The 23,398-nt window shown below is 40.4% G+C and overlaps 1 protein-coding gene and 1 pseudogene across 3 annotated transcripts in view; both read right to left on the bottom strand.

Annotated features, from left to right (window-relative positions):
* Positions 1 to 2,129: 2,129 nt before the first annotated feature.
* BAZ1A (bromodomain adjacent to zinc finger domain 1A) overlaps positions 2,130 to 23,398 on the bottom strand; it is a 131,086-nt gene continuing 109,817 nt past the window's right edge. For both annotated transcript variants that reach the window (XM_010377370.2, XM_010377369.2), the window contains 7 exons: positions 22,930 to 23,078; positions 14,526 to 14,773; positions 14,212 to 14,438; positions 11,308 to 11,774; positions 8,571 to 8,713; positions 4,344 to 4,431; positions 2,130 to 3,107 (listed from right to left, as the gene is read on the bottom strand). In XM_010377370.2, coding sequence (XP_010375672.1) covers positions 2,911 to 3,107; positions 4,344 to 4,431; positions 8,571 to 8,713; positions 11,308 to 11,774; positions 14,212 to 14,438; positions 14,526 to 14,773; positions 22,930 to 23,078 — 1,519 coding nt within the window. In that variant the 3' untranslated portion in view covers positions 2,130 to 2,910. The remainder of the gene's footprint in view (positions 3,108 to 4,343; positions 4,432 to 8,570; positions 8,714 to 11,307; positions 11,775 to 14,211; positions 14,439 to 14,525; positions 14,774 to 22,929; positions 23,079 to 23,398) is intronic.
* On the bottom strand, positions 19,273 to 21,344 carry LOC104659313 (annotated as a pseudogene). Its single transcript, XR_747574.2, has one exon. The product of XR_747574.2 is annotated as a serine/threonine-protein kinase 16 pseudogene (transcript).

The raw sequence follows: 23,398 nt of genomic DNA, 5'->3' as shown, positions 1-23,398 counted from the left end.
CCATATAGCCCAGGCTGATCTCAAACTCCTGGGCTTAAGCGATTTGCCTGCCCCAGCCTCCCAAAGTGCTGGGATTACAGGTGTGATTTAATCATCTTAAAGTGTACAATTCATTGGCATTAAGTATACATTGTTGTGCAACTATCATCACTATCATTTCCAGGACTGTTCATCATCTCAAACAGAAACTCTCTTCTGGGTGTTTTTAAGAGGTTTTTAGGTTATTTGCTTCCTCCTGGTGAAGTGGAGGTAGAAAGACATTTCAGGCAGAAAGCACAGCAAGTCAGAGGGCATAGTCTTACAAGAGTCCCAATATCCAGAAACAAAAGAGTCCAGTGTGCAGGAACTAATACATAGGTGATATGGCGCAAGGTGATAGATGAGGCCTGCAGAATGGTGTCAGATCATGCAGGACAAGATAAATCCCATTGTAGGTGATGGGGAAAAGAATTTTACAAATAAGTTGAGACGAGGTGCAGTGGCTTATGCCTCTAATCCAGCACTTTGGGAGGCTGAGGCAGGTGGATCACTTGAGGTCAGGAGTTTGAGATCAGCCTGGTCAATATGGTGAAACCCTGTCTCTACTAAAAATACAAAAAATTAGCTGGATGTGGTAGCACATGGCTGTAATCCCAGCTACTCGGGAGGCTGAGGCAGGAGAATCACTTGAACCTGGGAGGTGGAGGTTGCAGTGAGCCAAGATCATGCCACTGCACTCCAGCCTGGGCAACACAGCCAAGACCCTATCTCAAAAAAAAAAAAAAAAAAAAAAAAAAAAAAAAGGTAATGTCTTATTTTAACTCAGTCTGAGAAATGGTAAATAAATTGCATATTTTATGACTGACTTGCAGACTGAATAATTTCATAGTTGGTTGGAAATAGTTCCTTAGTGTTAATTGTGTAGAAGAAAAGCTAACATAAAAATTGCTTGTTATTAACATTAAAAAATGAAGAATATTGACTGGGCACAGTGGTTCACACCTGTAATCCCAGCACTTTGGGAGTTCAAGGCAGGCAGATCGCTTTGAGCTAGGGAGTTCAAGGCAGGCAGATCGCTTTGAGCTCAGGAGTTCAAGACTAGTCTGGGCAACACAGCAAGACCCTGTCTCTATTCTAAAAAAATTAAAATTTGGCCGGGCGCGATGGCTCAAGCCTGTAATCCCAGCACTTTGGGAGGCCGAGACGGGCAGATCACGAGGTCAGGAGATCGAGACCATCCTGGCTAACACTGTGAAACCCCGTCTCTACTAAAAAATACAAAAAACTAGCCGGGCGAGGTGGCAGGCGCCTGTAGTCCCAGCTACTCGGGAGGCTGAGGCAGGAGAATGGCGTAAACCCGGGAGGCGGAGCTTGCGGTGAGCTGAGATCTGGCCACTGCACTCCAGCCCGGGCGACAGAGCGATGAGACTCTGTCTCAAAAAAAAAAAAAAAAAAAAAAAATAAATTAAAAAAAATGAATATTAAGTAATCAGATAATTTACTATTAAAATGTAATTGTATTTCCAGAATTGTCTTGATATTTAAATGCTATTAAGTAAAATTTTCTAAGAAATTTAATTATGGCATATAAAATTATACAAATATACCAAAAGTTCTAGTTGTAGATATATTCATGTGAAGAATCTAGAAAACTGCTAATCTCAAACTATATGAGAAAGATGGATACACTTCCAAGTAAATTAATTAAATAATAATGCAGTATCCTCAGGATTTTAAGGAAATAGAGGGAAGGTTCTCTCCCGCCTACCAAAAAGTCCTAGAGAATAGGGAAGACACCTGCCTTTTGCATCCTCAAAAGGAAAAGTAGGCTACAAAACTGAAGCCCCTGTATGTCTTCCATACCTAAGAAATCTCTCCTTTTATGTGTATATATGCATAAAAACTTCAATTTCCAGAGTGTGTCTTAACTATGTAAGTGTATTCCAAACCTTCTCTCCTCTTTTTAATGAGAATCCATGCACATCAGATTGTTACTGTTTTTGATGAAATGGATCTGACTCCTCAAGGGTTTGGGCAGAAAAAGCAGCAAATTACTGATATAGAGACTCAGGTACAACAAAACGTTGGTTCCTATGGTCTGTTTGTATCACGTGCAAAAGTCCAAATCTGATTACAGAATTCCAGATTTCTTGAAAAAATGTTATTTTATTTGTACAGTTAAAAAGTTGTACATAGAAACTTATAATACAGTTCTGTAAAGCTGAAAGAACTGTCAGGGAAAATGGAGGGTGTTACTTTTTTTGATTGATCATTAAGGAAGTTAGAGGAATAAAAACACAGTAAAAGGTTTAAAACATTAAGGAACATTTTCCAGGTACAAATTTTATAAATACAAAACAAATTCACAAATTACTTTCAATACTAAATAAATATCTAGTTAACAAACTTGGACTTAATACCTGCAGCCAGCACTGGTACAGCACTTCAAGGATGTAAGACTGGATTCATTCATGTATAGTGTTGAAAGAATGTACTCATTAAACAATTAAGACATAAACACTAAACTGTGCTATAGCAGAAGACTCATCCATATAGATAACTCTCCCTTAATACCACAACTTTAAAAAAATCATCAATAACAAAATAAGTCATGGGTGAAAAAATATTTTCCAAGATCTCTGGACACATGAATGATCTCAAAAATGTACAACAACCTCTGTAAACCAGTACTGTATCCAATACATCTATCAAACTTACTAGATACTGAACAAAACTGTAGCAAAGGACATCTTTCCTACATTCTCCTGAGTGCTTAATATTAAAACTGAGAATACAGTGCAGGCCACACTTTCATGTGGTCGATCAGCTGTTATTGCTTTATACATATATGTCTGCTTTACAGCATGATTTAATGTTCCATTTTCATGAACAATTTGTTTTTCTTCAAATATATCCTTTAGAAGGACAAACTTAGATTCGTGACTTTTTCGCAGCCGGTGGTGTGCTAACTTGGTCCACATTACTGGGTGTGATGTGGAGTCCAAGCTTTTGAGCCTGAATATGAAAAAATGCTTGAAGTCTAGTTCCAGCTTTTGCCTCACTTGTGTTACGAGGGTTGTACTCAAAGCAGTTCGAAAACATTAACTCAATATCATCAATAAACTCAGCTAGAAAGGGAAAGAGAGCAAAAAAGATTACAATGAAACTACATAAATTACAATAAATATAATTATTGTATCATATCTGGAAATCTTAATAAAATGGAAGCCCACTTTTTTCTTTAGAAAGAGAAGACTCTGGCTAGACATGGTGGCTCACATCTGTAATCCCAGCACTTGGGAGGCTGAGGCAGGAGGATCACTTGAGCTCAGGAGTTCAAGACCATCCTGGGCAATATAGCAAAACCCCATCTCTACAAAAAAAAGAAAAATTAGCCAGTTGTGGTGGTTCAAGCCTGTAATCCCAGCACTTTGGGAGGACAAGGCGGAAGGATCATTTGAGGTCAGGAGTTCGAGACCAGCTTGGGCAAGACAGTGAAACTGCATCTCTACAAAAAATTAGCCAGGCATGCCAGGCACGGCGGCTCATGCCTGTAATCCCAGCACTTTGGGAGGCCGAGGCAGATAGATCACCTGAGGTCCAAGAGTTCGACAGCAGCCTGGCCAACATGGTGAAACCCCATCTCTACTAAAAATACAAAAATAGCCAGGTGCGGTGGCAGGCATCTGTAATCCCAGCTACTTGGGAGACTGAGGCAGAAGAATCACTTGAACCCGGGAGGCAGAGGTTGCAGTGAGCCTAGATTGCGCCACTGCACTCCAGCCTGGGCCACAGAGCAAGACTCCATCTCAAAAAAAAAAAAAAAGAGAGAGGCATGGTGGCCTGCACCTGAGGTCCCAGCTACTTGGGAGGCTGAGGTGGGAGGACAGCTTGAGTCTGTGGGGTCAAGGCTGCAGTGAACCAAAATTTTGCCTCCGCACTCCAGCCTGGGCAACAGAGTGAGACCTGTCTCAGAAAAAAAAAGAAGAAAAGAAAAAAGATTCTGAAACAAGGTAGCAGAACTGAGGCTTAAAACTGTTTAACTGTAAATACTTAAAAATTATTTTATTGAAAGTATCCAATTATGTGATCATATACATCATGTGATTATAAAGAACTTCTTTGAGTAAGATCAGATCTATAAAATATCTTGAACTTACTTGATCCTAATCCACCTTTTATCCCCACATACACTAATAAGTACTTGTGGAACCTCACGGGATGCCATCTACACAACTGCATCAACACACATCCTTTTAATAAGAGAAAAACAGCCTCTACCTCTTTAAGCAAAAATAAGTATCAAAGATGCTATAAGAGAATGCCTTAGAAAAATAAATATCAAAGAAAAACAAATTACTTACATGCTATTTTATATTCACATTTATTCACTTTTTCACGAATTATATTTAAGGCAATGGGCTTTTTGATGATGTCGTAGTAGTCTGGGACCTGCAAAATAATTCAAATATCTCTCTCCACACAGAAAACTTAACTGGAAAGAAGTGTTCAAATAACTAAAAGTTTTGCACTAAAAAAGCAACTCATTATTAACCTCTGAATACTAGTGGTCTGCTAAAATCATGTAATATATTTTCAGTAAATACCATATTGTAGAAGCCTATATGATATCATTAAAAATGTTAACAATTTATTGTGAAAAGAAAAAATGATCTTGCTCATGACTCTCTCCTTCTATGTAGATATATATATATACACACATACGTCTATATGTCTATAGATATCTTTCTATATATATCTCTCTATATGTATCTATATATGTATATATACACACACACACACTGTCGCTTGTGACCAAAAGAAAAAAAAAATTCTTCAATGAGCATTACTGCATTTGTAATAATAAAATGTATGTAGCAAAGTGTAACTTAGGACGAAAATTACCCAGGCAAAATGAGTCAAACGAGTCAAACTAAGATTTAATATTTTATGCTATTCAATATGTAATTAATCCTTCTCATTCTTGCTCTAGAAATCTCAAAGTAGAATTCTGATGATGTCATTTCTTCATTCAGAAACCTTGACCTCACACTGGTGAGTGAGGCCCTTTATAATACAGTTGTGTGTCTGAGACTTTCTAACCCAGCCTCATTCAAACCATCCACCATTCACCATATTCTCATTTCTGGGTGTCTACCGTATAGTATATTCCTTTTTCCCTGAAACATCCTTACTCCATTTCTTACTGTTGAAATTCTGTCTTTCTTCAATGACCAGTTCCAAATAGTTCTCCTTAAAAAGCATTCTGATTATTATTTTGTCCCTCTGAAATACTCAAATCACTCTGTCCTCTCTACTTCTGTAATACCATGATAACTTCTATTACAGGACCATAACACTGTTCTATCTTTGCTATATAACAGATCATATTCTGCCATATATATATAACCTAACTACAACACCATCTCATATCCTTCAGTTTGATTACGCCATCACTGTTACCTAAGAATACCTATCTTTTTTTTTTTCCTTTGGAGACAGGGTCTTGCCCTGTCACCCAGGCTGGAGTGTGGTGGTGTTATCTCGGCTCATTGCAACCTCCACCTTCCAAATTCAAGTGATCCTCCTGCCTCAGATTCCCAAGTAGCTGAGACTAAAGTCATGCACCACCACACACAGCTAATTTTTTTTGTGTGTGTGTGTTTTGTAGAGTCAAGGTTTGACCATGTTGGTTAGGCTGGTCTCAAACTCCTGGGCTCAAGCGATCCACTTGCCTCAGCCTCCTAAACTTTTTTTTTTTTTTGAGACGGAGTCTCACTCTGTCGCCCAGGCTGGAGCGCAGTGGCACAATCTTGGGTCACTGCAAGCTCCACCTCCCGGGTTCATGACATTCTCCTGCCAGCCTCCCAAGTAGCTGGGACTACAGGTGCCCGCCACCACGCCCGGCTAATTTTTTGTGTTTTTTTAGTAGAGACGGGGTTTCACCATGTTAGCCAGGATGGTCTCTATCTCTTGGCCTTGTGATCCACCCACCTCGGCCTCCCAAAGTGCTGGGATTACAGGTGTGAGCCATTGCGCCCGGCCCCAAAATGTTGAGATGACAGGTGTGACACATTGCACCCAGCCAGAATACCTATTTTTTTTTTTTTTTTTGAGACAAGAGTCTTGCTCAGGCTGGGGTGCAATGGTGTCATCTCGACTTACTGCAACTTCCGCTTCCTGGGTTCAAGCGATCCTCCTGCCTCAGCCTCCTGAGTAGCTGCGATTACAGGCATGCGCCACTATGCTCAGCTAATTTTTGCATTTTTAGTAGAGATGGGGTTTCGCCATGTTGGCAAGGCTGGCTCCTGACCTTGGGTGATCTTCCGCCTTGGCCTCCCAAATTGTTGCGATTACAGGCGTGAGCCACTACACCTGGCCCAGAATACCTTTTATATCAGTGTTTCTCAAAATGTGCTCTCTGGACCAGGACCATCAGCATCATCTGGGGACTTGCCAGAAATCCAAGTGTCAGACATCATTCCAGACCTAATGAATCAAAAACTCTGGGGCTCAGGAATCTATGTTTTTAGCAAGCCCTCCAAATGATTCTGATGCATGCAGTAGTTTAAGAACCACTGCTTTACATAAGAAAAATATGATTAATGGTACTCAGTTAACTCTATTCATATTCATTACATAGAACAAAAACATTGAGGTCATTGTAACACACCATCATTATTTATAAAGAATCAGTCCTGGCTGACTCATTACATGGTGGCTCACGCCTGTAATCCCAGCACTTTGGGAAGCTGAGACGCATGAATTACCTGAGGGTAGGAGTTCGAGACCAGCCTGGCCAACATGGTGAAACCTGTCTCTACTAAAAATACAAAAATTAGTCAGGTGTGGTGGCAGGTGCCTGTAATTCCAGCTACTCGGGGGGCTGAGGCAGGAGAATTGCTTGAACCCAGAAGGCGGAGGTTGTAGTGAGCCGAGATCGTGCCATTGCACTCCAGCTGGACAACAAGAGCAAGACTCTATCTCAAAAAAAAAAAAAAAAGGCTGGGTGCGGTGGCTCATGCCTGTAACCTCAGCACTTTGGGAGGCCGAGACGGGCAGACCATCTGAGGTCAGGAGTTCGAGAACAGCCTGTCCAACATGGTGAAACCCCGTCTCTAATAAAAATACAAAAATTAGCTGGGTGTGGTGGCAGGCCCCTGTAATCCCAGCTACTCAGGAGGCTGAGGCAACAGAATCGCTTGAACTCGAGAAGCGGAGGTTGCATTGAGCTGAGATCTCGCCATTGCACTCCAGCCGGGGGACAAAAGCGAGACTTCATCTCAAAAAAAAATCAGTCACAAAATTAGAAGGGACTGAGCTAACTCTATTGTTTTCTTTTTTTTTTTTTGAGATGGAGTTTCACTGTTGTTGCCCAGGCTGGAGTGTGGAGTGCAATGGTGCTATCTTGGCTCATTGCAACCCCTGCCTCCCGGGTTCAAGTAATTCTGCCTCAGCCTCCCGAGTAGCTGGGACTACAGGCGTCTGCCACCACGCCCGGCTAATTTTTAAAATATTTTTAGTAAAGATGGGGTTTCACTGTGGTAGTCAGTATGGTCTTGATCTCCTGACCTTGTGATTTGCCCATGTCGGCCTCCCAAAGTGCTGGGATTATAGGCATGAGTCACAGCGCCCAGCCAACTCTATTGTTTTCAATATAGGAACTGACGTTCAAGACCAGTCTGGCAATGAAGTGAGACCCTGTCTCTTAAAAAAAAAAAAGGGCTGGGCACGATGGCTCACGCCTGTAATCCCAACACTTTGGGAGGCCAAGGCGGGTGGATCATGAAGTCAGGAGATCGAGACCATCCTGGCTAACATGGTGAAACCCCGTCTCTACCAAAAATACAAAAAATTAGTCAGACATGGTGGAATGCGCCTGTAGTCCCAGCTACTCGGGAGGCTGAGGCAGGAGAATCGCTTGAACCCGGGAGGCGGAGGTTGCAGTGAGCTTAGATCACGCCACTGCACTCTAGCCTGGGCGACAGAGCAAGACTTAGCCTCACAAAAAAAAAAAAAAAAAAAGCTGGACCTGGTGGCATGTGCCTGTAGTACTAACTACTCCAGTGGCTAAGTTGGAGGATCACTTGAGCTCAGGAGGTTGAGGCTGCAGCAAATCAAAGTATGCCACTGAACTCCGGCCTGGGTGACAGAAACCCTGTCTCTAAAAACACCTAAGAAATAGACATGGTCAGGTGCAGTGGCTCACGCCTGTAATCCCACCACTTTGGGAGGCCAAGGTGGGCAAATCACGAGGTCAGGAGTTCGAGACCAGACTGACCAATATGGTGAAACCCTGTCTCTACTAAAAATACAAATATTAGCCAGGTGTGGTGGTGTGCACCTGTAATCCCAGCTACTCAGGAGGCTGAGGCAGTACAATCGCTTGAACCCGGGAGACAGAGCTTGCAGTGAGCTGAGATCACGCCACTGTACTCCAGCCTGGGCGACAGAGCGAGACTCCATCTCAGAAAAACAAAAAACTAGACAGTGAGTAACAGGTGTTTTAGGTGTTTTGACTACTTCAATGTTGTCATGTGGACTAAATCAGATAATATACATGAATACATTTTATCAAGTCTAGTAATTACCTGGATTTTAGAAACAAGTTTCAAAAAAGGCCAGCTGTCATCATGTCGTACCAATTCTACAAGAAGTTGTTCAAAAGCAGATAATTCATGAACTCCTCCCTGTCGGCCAGAACTCCTTCGACCCAGTGTCACAGGCGATGACTCTGAGTAAATAATTACAACATTTTAGGTGACAACAAAGCAAAATATTTGTTCACTACAAGCCAAACTGGATATATAAATACCAAATTCCAACAGAAAACAGACGCTCCATACACTGAGATGTTAACTATTTTCTGGGAGACACGAAAATCTGACCAAAATCGGACCAAATATTAATTATTTCCTTTTTGATCTTAAAAATGTCCAATTGCAATACACATTCATTGGGAACAGATTTTCAGAGTGTAATGCAAAAGAAAAATCTAGAACACAAAGTTTTTGGATTATTTTTACTCAATTTTATTAAAAATACTTTTCAGCTACAGTTAACTGAAACTAAGCAATTCTCTAGTATTTCCTAAAGCATATCCTTCAGAAAGTAACCTCTTCAGATCTAGAAACTAGGCTTACATATAAATTACCTTGCATAATGGAAAAGCAATTCTCACTGGTAAAGTAAAAGATTATTCTTACAGATCTTAATTTTATTTATTTATTTAATTTAATTTAATTTTATATTTGAGACGGAGTCTTGCTTTGTTGCCCAGGCTGGAGTGCAGTGGCATGATCTTGGCTCACTGCATCCTCTGCCTCCCAGGTTCAAGCGATTCTCCTGCCTCAGCCTCCCGAGTAGCTGGGATTACAGGTGCCTGCTACCACACCCAGCTAATTTTTGTATTTTTAGTAGAGACGGGGTTTCACCATGTTGGCCAGGCTGGTCTCCAACTCCTGACCTCAAGTTACCCGCCCACCTCGGCCTCCCAAAGTGCTGGGATTATAGGTATGAGCCACTGTTCTCAGCCACAGATATTAATTTTAATATCTAGATAATGTTCTAAAAGCAAAATGCTTTCTCACAAACCTCAGACAGGTATAGTATAATGACATCTAAAGTATATGCATTGGTAGAAAGGGTAGTATAGTCCATATATATATTCAGATGTATAAATTCTCTCCTTGCAGTGTAGATCCACACATTTCCCCTTTTATTTCTCCTTAGTACCAGGCTTAGCAATTTCACAAATCAATGAAAACAAAAAAATTTTCTTCCTAGGTTTTTGAGTAAAAATGTTTCAAGTATATTATTACTCCAAATAGCTTGGAGAATTAGGGAAAAGCAAAACAGATAAGGGGATAGGAAAAGCCAAATTAGATCCTGACTGGTGCAAAATTATGACACTTCCCCTAAAAAACTTGACAATCTGATGACTGCATTAACAGATTACGTGCCATTCTTTCACCAATGAATTCCTTAATCCTGCTGCATATCTGAATAATGCAATATAATGTTATCTAAAATTCTTTGAAGAACAGTGGTTTTTTTTTTTTTTTTTGAGAAACAGTGGCATTTTTTGTGTTTAACTTCATTTAAAAAACAACAACAAAAAAAATAGGGCCGGGCTGGGTGTGGTGGCACACACCTGTAATCCCAACATTTGGGAGGCCAAGGCAGGCAGATAACTTTGAGCTCAGGAGTGCAAGACCAGCCCGGGCAACTTGGTGAGACCCCGTCTCTACAAAGAATACAAAAGTTAGCCAGGCTTGGTGGTGCATTCCTGTAGTCCCAGCTACTCGGGAGGCTGGGGCTGGAGGATTGCTTGAGCCGGGGAAGCAGAGGTTGCAGTGAGCTCAGATTGTGCCGTTGCACAGCAGCCTGAGTGACTGGTATAATTAATAATAACAATAAAATTAAAAAATCAAAATTTTATTACCACTTACATTAAAAACAAGGGAAAGGAAGAGATTACAAATCTCTTCATGAATAAAGAGATTAGTCTATGAATAATGATTACTATAAATAAAAATGAGAATTAAAAAGACAGCTGAGGCCAGGCGCAGTGGCTCACACCTATAATCTCAGCACTTTAGGATGCCGAGGCGGGTGGATCACCTGAGGTCAGGAGTTCAAGACCAGCCTGGCCAACATGGCAAAACCAACCCGTCTCTACTAAAAATACAAAAATTAGCCGGGTGTGATGGTGCACGCCTGTAATCCTGCTACTTGGGAGGCTGAGGCAGGAGAATTGCTTGAACCCAGGAGGCAGAGGTTGCAGTGAGCCGAAATCACACCACTGCACTCCAGCCTGGGAAACAGAGCTAGAGCCTGTCAATCAATCAAATAAAAAATAAAAAGACAGCTGGTCATCGCTTCCTAAAAATATTACTGCTTCCAACTCTCCCTTTCCCCCAAATTCAGTATGAGATGGGAACCTTACCAAATAATCTGATGGAGCTTGTCTAGGTGATGCTGAGTTTGTGTGTTTTGAAGGAGGAAAAGGTAGGAGAGAGTGAAATGTGTTATAATGTAGTATCCTGACACTGGTGAAATATTGGCTAAATATCTCCATTAAAAACAGAACGTCATTTGCAAGTTTATTACCCTGCTACAGTAGTAGAAACACTAGTAATAAAATTTACCTTTATTCATTAAATAGTTGCCCCTTCAATGACTATTATACTTCAGGTCAGATTGTTCCCTAATAACTTTGTGTATCTTAGTGACAGACTTTAAAAAATGATCAAAAGTATCTCAACATTCAATATTTCCAAATTATTCAATCTTCCTAGGGAAGGAAGAGTTTAGATTTCTTCATACCTGGAGATTGTCTTTTTCTGCATCTTCTTGTGGATTCACTCTCTTGGAGAGAAAGTTTTGAAGCAACATTTAAAGATCTTGACTGCTCACTTGACTTTGTGGCAATGACTCTGAAGTTAGGGAAGTTGGGACTATTTTCTGGTGTATTATTAGCACTTTTCCTGCCTCTGCGTTTTCTACGAGGACTAAGCAATTCCACAAATACATCTGCTTGCAGTGGACCATGACTGTGGCGAGTAGAACGACTGGCAATTCTTAAAGATTTTGTTTCTGTAGGAGGAGCAGAGCTTATCTTTCTTAGGCTTCTACCAGTTTTAGAAGAAACAGTTGTTTTGGGTGTGCTCTGCTGACTCCTTGAAGGGTATCTTCCAGGTTCTTGTCGCTGGCCACGACTTGAGAAAGAAGAGCTAAGTTTCCCTCTTGTTTTAACGGGCAATCTAACTTGTGGTCTTCCTCGTTTGGGTAGGCTATAAATATTGTTAGAAAACACAATTATTGTACAGAGCAATGATGAACACATGATTAGCTTTATTTTCCTTGTTGTATTTAGCCAATGAGTTTATATAAATTTTCTATATAACAGACTTATCCTAGACTCAATTCCTTAAAGAGTCAGTAAGTTTTAAGTTTTCAAGGGAATCTAAAATGTGCTTTCATGTATTTCCTTGAAATGCGAAGAGAATTATCTGCAAAGAGAATATTTTATATTTTCTTTTCTTTTTCTTTTGAGACAGAGTATCACTGTCACACAGGCTGGAGTGCAGTAGCACGATCACGGCTCACTGCAGCCTGACCTCCCTGTGATCAGGTGCTCCTCCCATCTCAGACTCCTGAGTAGCTAGGTGTATACCACCATGCCTGGCTAATTTTTGTAGTTTTTTGTAGAGATGGGGTTTTGCTATGTTGCCCAGGCTGGTCTCAAACTCCTGGACTCAGGCGATCTGCCTGCCTCGGCCTCCCAAAGTGCTGGGATTAGAGGCATGAGCCACTATGCCCAGTTGATATCTTCTTGGTAACTTCAGGACATCATTATGAAAATTAAGTCCTAAATTCTGATAAATTGTAATAAAATGCTCAGGAGAACCAACAAATAGACTTAGTCAATCATGTTGGAAAACTTAAAGAGTAATGAAGTAATCTTAAAATGAAATTCTTTTGTTTCCTTTTGCTACAGGAGACTACGACTTTTCATTATCATTGATACTGAAGTAACCTACAGTTTTAGTCAATGGCTGCCAATGAAGTGGGCCTTGAACCTGTGGTTCCTGAATACCATGCCAAGAACCTCTCTGTTGTCTTCTGATTCTGACTATAAAACTGTATTTAATCTTTTAACTGTCCTTAATTAAAAGAATGCAACACCTCCATTAACTCATTATCCCTCTCCCCATATACCTGGACTTCCAGTTTATCCCATGTACTTGCAAGAATTTTCCACATTCTTTATTATCTTTATGCCTAACATAATACTGCCTTCACAAGCTACAGGGAAGATGGCTCTTCTAGCTGGTATTTCTTAAAACCTTGTTTAGAACAGATGGGGTGGCTCTATCTTAACTTCTCCAGCTGTGGTCCTTTTGTACTTTTGACAGTTCTAGATTGCTTTGCTTCATACTCATTTTCCTGCTTCCACAAGAATGGGGTTCAAATGTTTAAAAAAAAAAAAACAGCCAGGGGGAGGGAGATGATAAGAACAAGGAGCACAATGACTTCCCTGATGTGACTGGCTATGGTCAGGCCTGCTGACAGAAAACCCCTAGTAGATCTGTCTAGCTTATAGCTACCGGTTAGACACAGGCACACCTCATTTTATAGTGCTTTGTGCTTCACTGCATGCTACAATTATAAAGTTTTTCTTTTTTTTTTTTTTTTTTAAACAAACTGAAGGTTTGTGGCAATTCTGCATCAAGCAAGTTTATTGGCATAATTTTTCCAACAGCATGAGCTCACTTTGTCTCTCTGTCAGATGACTGTTAGCATATTTTAGCAATACATTATTTTTAAATTAAGGTATAGAAATGTAAGACATAATGCTACTGCACACTTAGGAGACTATAGTGTAATGTAAACATAATTTTTGTATGCCCTGGGAAACCAAATAAATTTGTAACTTGCTTTATTGCTGTGGTCTGCAATTGAAATGGCAGTATCTTTGAGGTATGCCTGTATATCTACCTTGTGGATATAAATATCCCTTTATTTCAGCCCTCAACCAGGGTCAAGTAAAGGGAGATTGCCCCAGTAGGAATATCCAGGCTCCACACTCATTCACTAGACCTGAATGACACAGCATGCTAAGCTGCAGAATACTTAGTTATATGGTAGTATAGAAACTGTTTCTAGGTGCTAAGGTGGCAGAAGTATAAAAATACAGTGTGCTTCTTGGCATTTATCACTCTGAGATTCCCCAAATTATCAATACTCCCTTGGGAATATTTTTGAATGTTTATAATACATAAAAAGCAAGGGTAACTTCAGGCCACTGTATGTTAGTTTTTTCGTTTGTTTTGAGATGGAGTCTCGCTCTTGTCACCCAGACTGGAGTGCAATGGCGTGATCCGTTAGCTCACTGCAACCTCCGCCTCCCAGGTTCAAGCAGTTCTCCTACCTCAGCCTCCCGAGTAGCTGGGATTACAGGTGCCCACCAACACCCTGGCTAATTTTTCTATTTTTAGTAGAGACGGGGTTTCACCATGTTGGCCAGGCTGGTCTCAAACTCTTGACCTCAGGTGATCCGCCTGCCTCGGCCTCCCAAAGTGCTGGAATTACAGGCGTGAGCCACCATGCCCAGCCTATATATTAGTTTTAAACTAAGTTACAGACCCTAACTATTCTATTTGTATTTGAATAGTGGAGAAATTGTCTAAGACCTACTGACTCATTTTATTGCATGTTAGGACTTACCTGACTTCTTCCTCTTCTTGAGAGTCATCTTCATCTTGTTCTACCTCATACTCTTCCTCCTCACTTTGACCTTCTTCTTCATCACCATCAACTTCATCATCCTCACCTCCCATACTGTCTTCCACATCTTCATCACTTTCCAAGGATGGTCTCTGTCTAGAGGAGAGTCTTCTAGGACGTTGCTTTGGTCTACATTCTGGACAAAACCAATCTCCTTCAGGCACAGTCTGAACAAATCACATAAATGATCATTAATCATCTGTTGCTCAAAATCTTAATGTCTCATTTCTAATCTGATAAGAAGAAAAAAATACCTTGAGCTTTGGTCGAACACAGTAGGTATGATGACCCCTATCACAGCCATCACAAAGAACCATGTTTTCAGCATCGCCTTTCTTTCGACATATCTTGCAGCGCGCATTCAGTATAGACTTAGACCAAATCACACTACGATCCAAGGTGGATAGGTGAAGAAAAACTTGGGACAGACTAGCAGAAGAAAGGAGAGACTCTCTCCAACGGTCCAGAACTGTTTTATAAGAACGCCCACTGTCACTGGCATCTTAAATGAAAAGGGAAAGTGATTACAATTTTTAGGCAAACCTAGTAATCTTCCTAGAAATAGTTGGTAAACACAGGTTAGATTTTACATTTCTTTTCTTCTGATACTTAACAAAAAGACCATGCTGATATTAAAAACAAAAATCTCATGGAAAATATTTGCTGAGCCACATCTCGTTTATGACATAAGGAATTACTTAAATTCATAAATCAAATGCTAAGGGATTTTAATAGCTAAAGAGAAAAATAATTCGGACAATGTGTTCTCAATCTAGTCTTTGTATCAAATCTTGATCTAATTTTAAAAACTGGTTACATATGATTCCAAGTCTAAGTTACTATTCACTTGAATGAAGTATGTTACTTCCTCATCTCATAAAAGATGAACTGTTCTCCAAATTAAATATCGTCTATCTCTAAGAAAATAGTTTTAAAATTGTGGTAAGTAAAAACAATGTGAATACTACCAAAAAGGATTTTTCAGCACTAATATTTATATAGAAACATTTGAAACCTTCTGTCAGTCAATATCACCATTCTTTATCTTCTGGGCTAAAAAATTTAATCATCTGATTAAATGCTATCAATCAATAGTCATTTTATACTGGTGTGTGATTTCCATTTCAATCTTCAATATTGTTACCACCTTACTGTTCCTAAAACATGCAAGGTATATAAGACTCCATACATAATCTGGTTCTATAATACCATTATTTCCTACTATTATCCTCAAATAAAACCTCTTGGGCAGTAGCGTAATAGTTAAGAAAATGCAGGCTTTGGAGTCAGTCTGCTCTGAGGTGAGTACTGGCTCCCCCATTGAACTTGGGCAAGTTAACCCATCTGTCTCTCAGGTTCCTCAACTGTAATACATGGAGAGTATCTGCCTCTAAGAGTTGTTGGAAACATTAAATGAGATAATACGCATAAGGCATATGAAGTGTCTGTCAGAGTAAATGCTAATATTACTATCGTTGTTTGTGCACGGTATAGCTCCCCCTATGTGCGGCACTTTAGAAAATATGAAACTAGTCTATTCTATGGTCCCTATACTTCAAGGAATGTTTAGTACAGCTGGAAAAGTGAAGAAATACACTATGAGTTAAAACCATAAAGCAAGAGACCTGTCAAGCACCAATGGACCTTGAGCTCCTGTTTGCCTGTTGGGCAGGGTGAGATTGACAGGACATGAAAACTAGGGCCCATCTAGGTGGTTAATCCCTCTCTAAAAAGCTAGGACCCCAGAAGGCTACCCCTTCAAGTGTCAGGGTGGAAACAGGTGCTACATAAAACATGGAGAGCAAGAAAATTGATTCACCTGGACTTTGGTGTTGGGTAGAAAGGGAACATAATCTTCCTGAGGATCAAGCAAAGCCTTGAACAGGTTTAAAACCGAAAAAACACAGGCTAAGATTTTAAAGTAGTCTAGGGTTGCTAGTGACCTCAAGTGAATGGCTGAAACAAGTACAATTTTTTGCAAATTCTCTCTGAAGACATTTTCAGATCAAATCTGAGGAATGAGAGTTAATCAAAACCACAAGGCACATGTGGAAACAAGACATTAAGTGAAAGCCAGCAGAATCAAACTCATAAAGACTTCAGATACTAGAGTTAGAAACAGAATATAAAATAACTGTTTAATATGTTTTAAGAAGTTTAAAATATGAATAACCAGGCAGTTTGAAAAAGAACCAGTTGGAACTTTTCAAAATGACTGAGACTAAAAACTGAGGCAAAAACACGATGGATGAGTCAAATGGCTCTTCAAAGCTGAGATGTTAATGAAGTTGGGAAAATACAAAGATATTACTTAGAATGCAGCATCAATATTTTTCTGTCTTTACGTTGTTTTGTTTTAGGTGTGTCTTTTGTAGACAGTACATAAAACCAACTAGATTTTATGTTAATACAGTCTTTTCTTCTATTTTCTTCACTCTCCTTGTCAACTATTCAAAACTGTATCTAACTTTTAATTGGAGCCAGATGTGGTAGCTCACACCTGTAATCCCAGCACTTTGGGAGGCTAAGGCAGGTGGATCACGTGAGGCCAGGAGTTTGAGACCAGCCTGGCCAACACGGTGAAACCCCATCTCTACTAAAAATACAAAAATTAGCCAGGTGTGGTTGCAGGTGCCTGTAATCCCAGCTACTTTGGAGGCTGAGGCAGGAGAATGGCTTGAACTCGGAAGGCAGAGATTGCAGATTGTGCCACTGCACTCCAGCCTGGGTGACAAGAACAAGACTCTGTCTAAAAAAATATGTATATATAATAATTGGAGAGTACAGTCCACTTAAATGCATTTGATTTATTTCTCCCCTCTCATTGTGAGTGTTTTAGTTATCTTGGTTTTTAAAATGTAAGCCTTCATGAAAAGTTCTGGCCTGAGCAGGGCCTCCAAGGAATGAGGTAGCAAGAATAGCTAGTTCAAAGATCATGATCTTCCTGGGTAAATCAGAGAATATTCTCATTGGTAATGGCAAGGGATAAGGTTGCAGAGGTCAATGTGAAGGAATGGGAACAAAGACAAATTATAAGGACTTTTAGAATCTTGGAAATTAGTTTGAATGATTTTTTAATGAAAAGGTTGGTGAAATGCTATGGGATTTGATTAACGAGATGGTTTAAGAAAATTAAACCAGCAGTAACTCAAGGCCCAATTCTTATTCTAGTCCATAATGAATGTGCCTATTTTTCTGTGTTTGCATAGTACTGATATAAGGATAGAAAACAGTATATACAATTGATTCAATTTTTCTGTTGTTTCCCTATCTTAAACCTTGCTTTTCCTCCAGATTACACAACCATAAAGTGCAGAAAATGTCTTGTTTATCTTTTATTTTCCATTATGCTAGCATAGATAAATTCCTCAATAAATTATTAAAAGGATCTTACTAATATAAAATATTGGCAGTCATGTGATCAAATATTATAGTAGGAGACTTCATACTGTTTAATGGCCACTATACAGTAATCCATGTGACCAGGACAGGCTTCTCTAGGGGACAAAACATAAAAACATTTGTCCTATGTCTCTCCAAGCTAGTAAAAGAAAAAAAATGCTGTGAATAAATACTTTACGTGAAACAGGTAAACATAAGTCCCATAGCCATTCATTCTTTTCACTGATAGCTAAGTATACAAAGATTCACCAGTGTCAGCTTTCTGTATGCCAGTTTAGAAGAGTGATTAGCTGAGGTGTGCAATATAGAAAGGGAAATGCTAGGAAGACATTATTTTAAGCTTACCCCCAAGTCCATTCCCTTCCAAAAAAATCAAATCCAAGGTTTTCCTTCAAAAGGTAAATATGCAAATGAGTACTCAGCCATAGAGAAAGTAAAATCATAATTCTTTAAAAAGACAAAACATAAATTTCTTTAAAAAGTTAAAAATTTACCATCTCTCACACTAGATTGATCTTCCTCTCTCTTTTTCTTGTCTTTTTTTTCTATCTCCCTTTTGTTCCTTATTAATTTCTGTGTTACCTAATTTCAAATTGATACAGTTAGTTGAGGATTTTTTTTTATAGCTTAAGGGTTTAACCATAAGTATGACTTTAAAAATAACGGAATTATCAATCTTAAAAAAATCCTCATGTATCTTACCTAAAACATTTAAAACATTTTATCTTCCCCAAATGAAAAGTCTACTTTTATCAGTATGATTAATCTCTAGAATAAAAGGGACATATTAGAGAAGGTAGAACATAAGTCAAATTTTTATTTCTTACATGCTTCCTCAAGAAACTGAAATGATTTCTGAAGCTAAATTGGGAAAATGCCTGCTATGATTAATTTGCTATCCTGAAATATTATCAGGTGAATGGAGAATTTCAATATATATTCCATCTCAAATATTCATAAAGTAAAACCTGCTTTTCTCTCCCCAATTAATGATATTCTTGATTACTTTATTTCAGATAGCCTATCTCCATCTCCTGCTGTCCTGTGCAAAACAGACCTTTCAAAGGCTTAAGTTATTCTAATAACTTTTTATGGAGCATCAACAGTAGACAACCATATTATAAATGACCAACATTTGACTTCAACCAATATTTAACTTTGACACTACCAAAGTAACCAACTTTTCTTATTTCACTTATTTCTTAAGATCTTGAATTATAATTTTCCATCTTTTGGGATGAAATTAATGTTTGAAAACCACTGTATACAAACCAGCATAAGAAACAGTCTCTCTCATATAACCTACTAGACAAGTTGTAACAACTCTCAGTATTAACCTGTTTGTCTAAATACTTAATTTGTGCAGATGAAAATACAGACATACTAAACAATTAATTTGATTTTCCCCCCTTCAACTTATAAAAAACTGTAATGAAAATTTCAGAAGTGGGAAAATAAGCAGTACTGTGTCTTATTCTTTTACTCTTTTGGAATCAGTGTTAGTAGTAACAGTATCTTACATTTATAAAAGCCGCATGATTTACAAATAATTTTAAATTGAAATTTTAATTTAGGTAATTGTGTATTTTTTTTTCCCCCACACCAATCTGCTTCCACTTTATTCTTGTTTATACATTCTCCTGCTCCCAGATTTGGAGGCAGAACACTATGTGAGCTCAACAGTCCTGCTCAGAGCCATGCCCCGTATCCCACCATTTCCCTTTTCCCAACCCCCACCCACTCCCACTCAGTAAGGCCCCTTGCCCAGGTTTTGCTCTTGGAAGAAAGCAGAAGAGCAGATGCAGGACTAAGATGATTCTCCTGACCCCGCTACCCCCAAGTGTAAGAGCAGTCCTGGATGGAATGGGTAAAGTTTCCAATGAGGGATGGGAACCTCTTTCCGAGGCACGAGGGGCCATCTTCTCAACCTGCTGCTTTTTCAGATTTGGGTAGTATGCTGGCCAGGAGCTGGGGGCTGCAGCGCCTCCAGCTGACTGAGGAGGAGAGGAATGTGAGGACGCTGATGCGGGTCCACGGTCATCATAGAGGCCAGGAGTTGCCGTAATGCTGAAGAATGCCTGGGGCTTTGTGGGATGCTGAGTTGGTTCTGCACAGCAAGGGCCACACTGTCACCCTTTTGGAACACCATGTCGTAAGGGCCTTCTCCAAACATCATGGCATATAGCACGCAGCCTAGGGACCAGACATCAGTCCGCGCATCGATGACACAGTGACCCTGCACAGAGAAGAGCTCTGGGGCTCGGTAGGAGATGGTGCACCGCTGGGCTGCCCAGTCCTGCAGAGTCAGAGCCTGGTGGGAGCCCTCCACATTGATGCATGCTTGATTCATAGAACCCAAGTCCATTAAAACTGGTTGCCCCTCATCTCTGAGCAATATATTGGTGGGCTTCAAGTCCCTGTGGGCATAACCCTTGGCATGAATGGCCTCAAGGCCTCTGCAGATCCCCAGCAGCGGCCAAAGGATTTGATCCTCGGTCAGGAAGTTGCCTTTGTCCTTCAGCCTTTCTATCTCATTCCACAGCGTACCTCTCTTGAAGAACGGTAGCAGCAGCCAGGCCTCATGCTTAGCACACCGCTCCCTCAGACAGTAAGCCACGAGGCGAAGGATGTTGGGGTGACTGAAGAGGCGATGCATGTCGGCTTCTCGCTGGGCCTCCTCCCGGTCCTGCTGCTTGTGACACAGGATTCCCTTCAGGGCGTAGAAGTGTCCATCATGTAACCCTTCCACTAGGTCCACATAGCTGAACCCACCCTCCCCCAGTTTCTGGATGAAGAGGTAGTGCTTATTGTCAATGATGACAGTTCCCCGAGAGCAGACACACAGCGCGTGGCCCATAAAGTCTCAGTCATCCTCTTCAAGGACGGTCTGAGGCTACCGAAGAGCTCGTTCAGGGTGAGTGGGCTCTTCCAGGAGATGCACTGGGGGCCCAGCGGATCATGACGATTGTCTAGAGAAAATGGGCCTTGCTCCTTCGCCAGCTTCAAGCGGGGGGGTCAGGGGCCTTAGGGCCTCAGGACACACAGCGGCTACCGGGCCACTTCCTCCAACCCCAGCCCACCTTTGGGCAGGCCCCGCTCCCACGCCCGTCGCGCCACAAAGACAGAACACAGCGTAGTCTCAGAGGACGTGCGAAGCTCACGCCCACTCCTGGCAGGGCCCACCCCCGGCCTAGGAGCCCAGAGTCCGGAATGGGCCAGCCTGCACTCCCCGACTGACCTGGCTCAGGCGGTAATTGTGTATTAATATGGGGTTGTAATAAATACAGAGTGATCCCTTGTATATAAAAGATCAGAAAGAAAATAATAAGAAATGCTGAAGACTGGGAAATAAAAGTGACATAGCAAATACCAACTGTGCTGTCTTTGGGAGCTGTGAGTATACATATTTTATTTCTTACAATTGCTACTTTCAGTGTGGCCAGTGGGTTATTAAGCTTACGGTAGGATTATCAATTTACAAAAGTGTGAATAGACTTAATGTGATACTGTCCACAAACTCTTCAATTTAAAAAGTTTACAAATACATTCACATTTCAAAACTGCTCTGATCGCATTGTCTATGAAAACTTTGTTCTAATACTCAATGAGATATCAACAAATTATTATTTTTATTTTTTTGAGACAGTTTCTCTCTTGTTGCCCAGGCTGGAGTGCAATGGTGCAGTCTCAGCTCACTGCAACCTCTGCCTCCCAGGTTCAAGTGATTCTCCTGCCTTAGCGTCCCAAGTAGCTGGGATTACAGGCACGTACCCCACACCCACCTAATTTTGTATTTTTTTTTTTTTTTTTTTGAGACGGAGTCTCGCTCTGTCGCCCAGGCTGGAGTGCAGTGGCCAGATCTCAGCTCACTGCAAGCTCCGCCTCCCGGGTTTACGCCATTCTCCTGCCTCAGCCTCCCGAGTAGCTGGGACTACAGGCGCCCGCCACCTCGCCCGGCTATTTGTATTTTTTAGTAGAGACGGGGTTTCACCGTGTTAGCCAGGATGGTCTCGATCTCCTGACCTCGTGATCAGCCCGTCTCGGCCTCCCAAAGTGCTGGGATTACAGGCTTGAGCCACCGCGCCCGGCCTAATTTTGTATTTTTAGTAGAGTCGGGGTTTCACCATGTTGGTTAGGCTGGTCTCAAACTCCTGACCTCAGGTGATCCACCCGCCTCAGCCTCCCAAAGTGCTGGGATTACAGGCATGAGCCACCACTCTCAGCTAAAACAATTATTTAAGGATTTTAGTCAACTCAAGTAGTTCTTTCAATATGAGACCAAAAAGATACGGTTTAAGAAAGTTATTTCTTCCATGATCTCATTACAAGAATATAAATATCTCAACATGATGAGTTATAAATTAAACATCTCAAAAAGGCAACAGGGAATTAGAGACAGTTCTGATATAAACATTGATTTAGAATTCTGAAACAGGTATTTTCCCAAAAACATAATGATTAGGTTCCTAGATTAGTCCCTAAAAACCCACTAATTTCATAATTTGTGAAAAAGTGATAGATAGTATTATTCCTCACTATAAATTATAGAGCATTTCCTCACCCGTGTTCCGTTTAACACTTGGTATTTCTGATTTAGCATGTGGGTCAGTGACTCTTATCATCAAACTATGCCCCAAATGGTAAACTTTTAAGTCACTTACTTCGGGTTCTCTTTCAAATAACAGAAAAAAAAAGTTACACATAATCTTTGATTATTCAAGGTCTGACTACTTATAGGTTTTGGTGATCTTTTTTTCTTTTAAAGAGACAGGGTCTTACTCTGTCACCTAGGCCACAGTGCAATGGTGTGGTCACAGCTCATTGTAACCTCAAATTCCTGGGCTCATAGGATCCTCCCACCCCAGCCTCCGGACTACAGGTGCACGCCACGATGCCCAGCTAATTTTTTTTTTTAATTTTGTAGAGATTGGGTTCTTGCTATATGATGCCCAGGCTGGTCTCAAACTCTTGGACTCAAGCGATTCCGCCTCAGCCTCCCAAATTGTTTAGATTACCGGCATGAGCCACTGTGCCTAGCTGGTAATCTTTCTTTCGGTGAAACTCTTCACAAAAGACTGTGTTACTCTAAAAATAAATCTCACCTTAAAAGAACTCATTTAAAAATGAAAACATCTCAAGTTTTTAAGATTAGTTTATCAGTTTCATTATGTCAGACAATAAAATTCTATTAGTTAAAGGCCAACTCAAAATTACTTATAACACAACTAATATTTTGAAATAAAAACAGATACTTACCAAGTGGAGCTTTCAGAAAACGTCGCTCAATGCCCTGCTCTATTTGAAAGAGTGCCATTGCCAGATAATGAACCACACTGCTCACTGACTGTGGTGTACTTGCATTCGTTGATACAGTACTTGGAGTTTCTGTTTTTATCCCCAAAAGTCTACAATTAAAACAATTCAGAGTTTATGGTACTTAAAAACACTATTAGGTAAAACTTAAGACCATTCATTGGTTCAAATGCTTATTTATACCTTTGTAAAAAGCCATTTCCTCAGTCTCAAGGAGTTGCAGTAAACAGTAGGGAAGGGAGATTCATTTAGAAGGACTAAGGGTAAATATTTGAAGGAGAGAGAGAGAGGAAGAGGGAAGGCTTATAGGAAAGGTTTTAGAGAGGTGACATTGTGATGGGCCTTAAAGCCTAAGTATTTCAGGCAGCTTATCTCTATTTCTCGTTTTGTTTTGTTTTTTTGAGACAGAGTC

Source organism: Rhinopithecus roxellana, chromosome 5 (genome assembly GCF_007565055.1).
Source record: "Rhinopithecus roxellana isolate Shanxi Qingling chromosome 5, ASM756505v1, whole genome shotgun sequence".
Taxonomy (NCBI): Eukaryota; Metazoa; Chordata; class Mammalia; order Primates; family Cercopithecidae; genus Rhinopithecus; species Rhinopithecus roxellana.
Note: the sequence above shows the minus strand (reverse complement) of the source record. Positions and strands in the feature narration are given on the sequence as shown.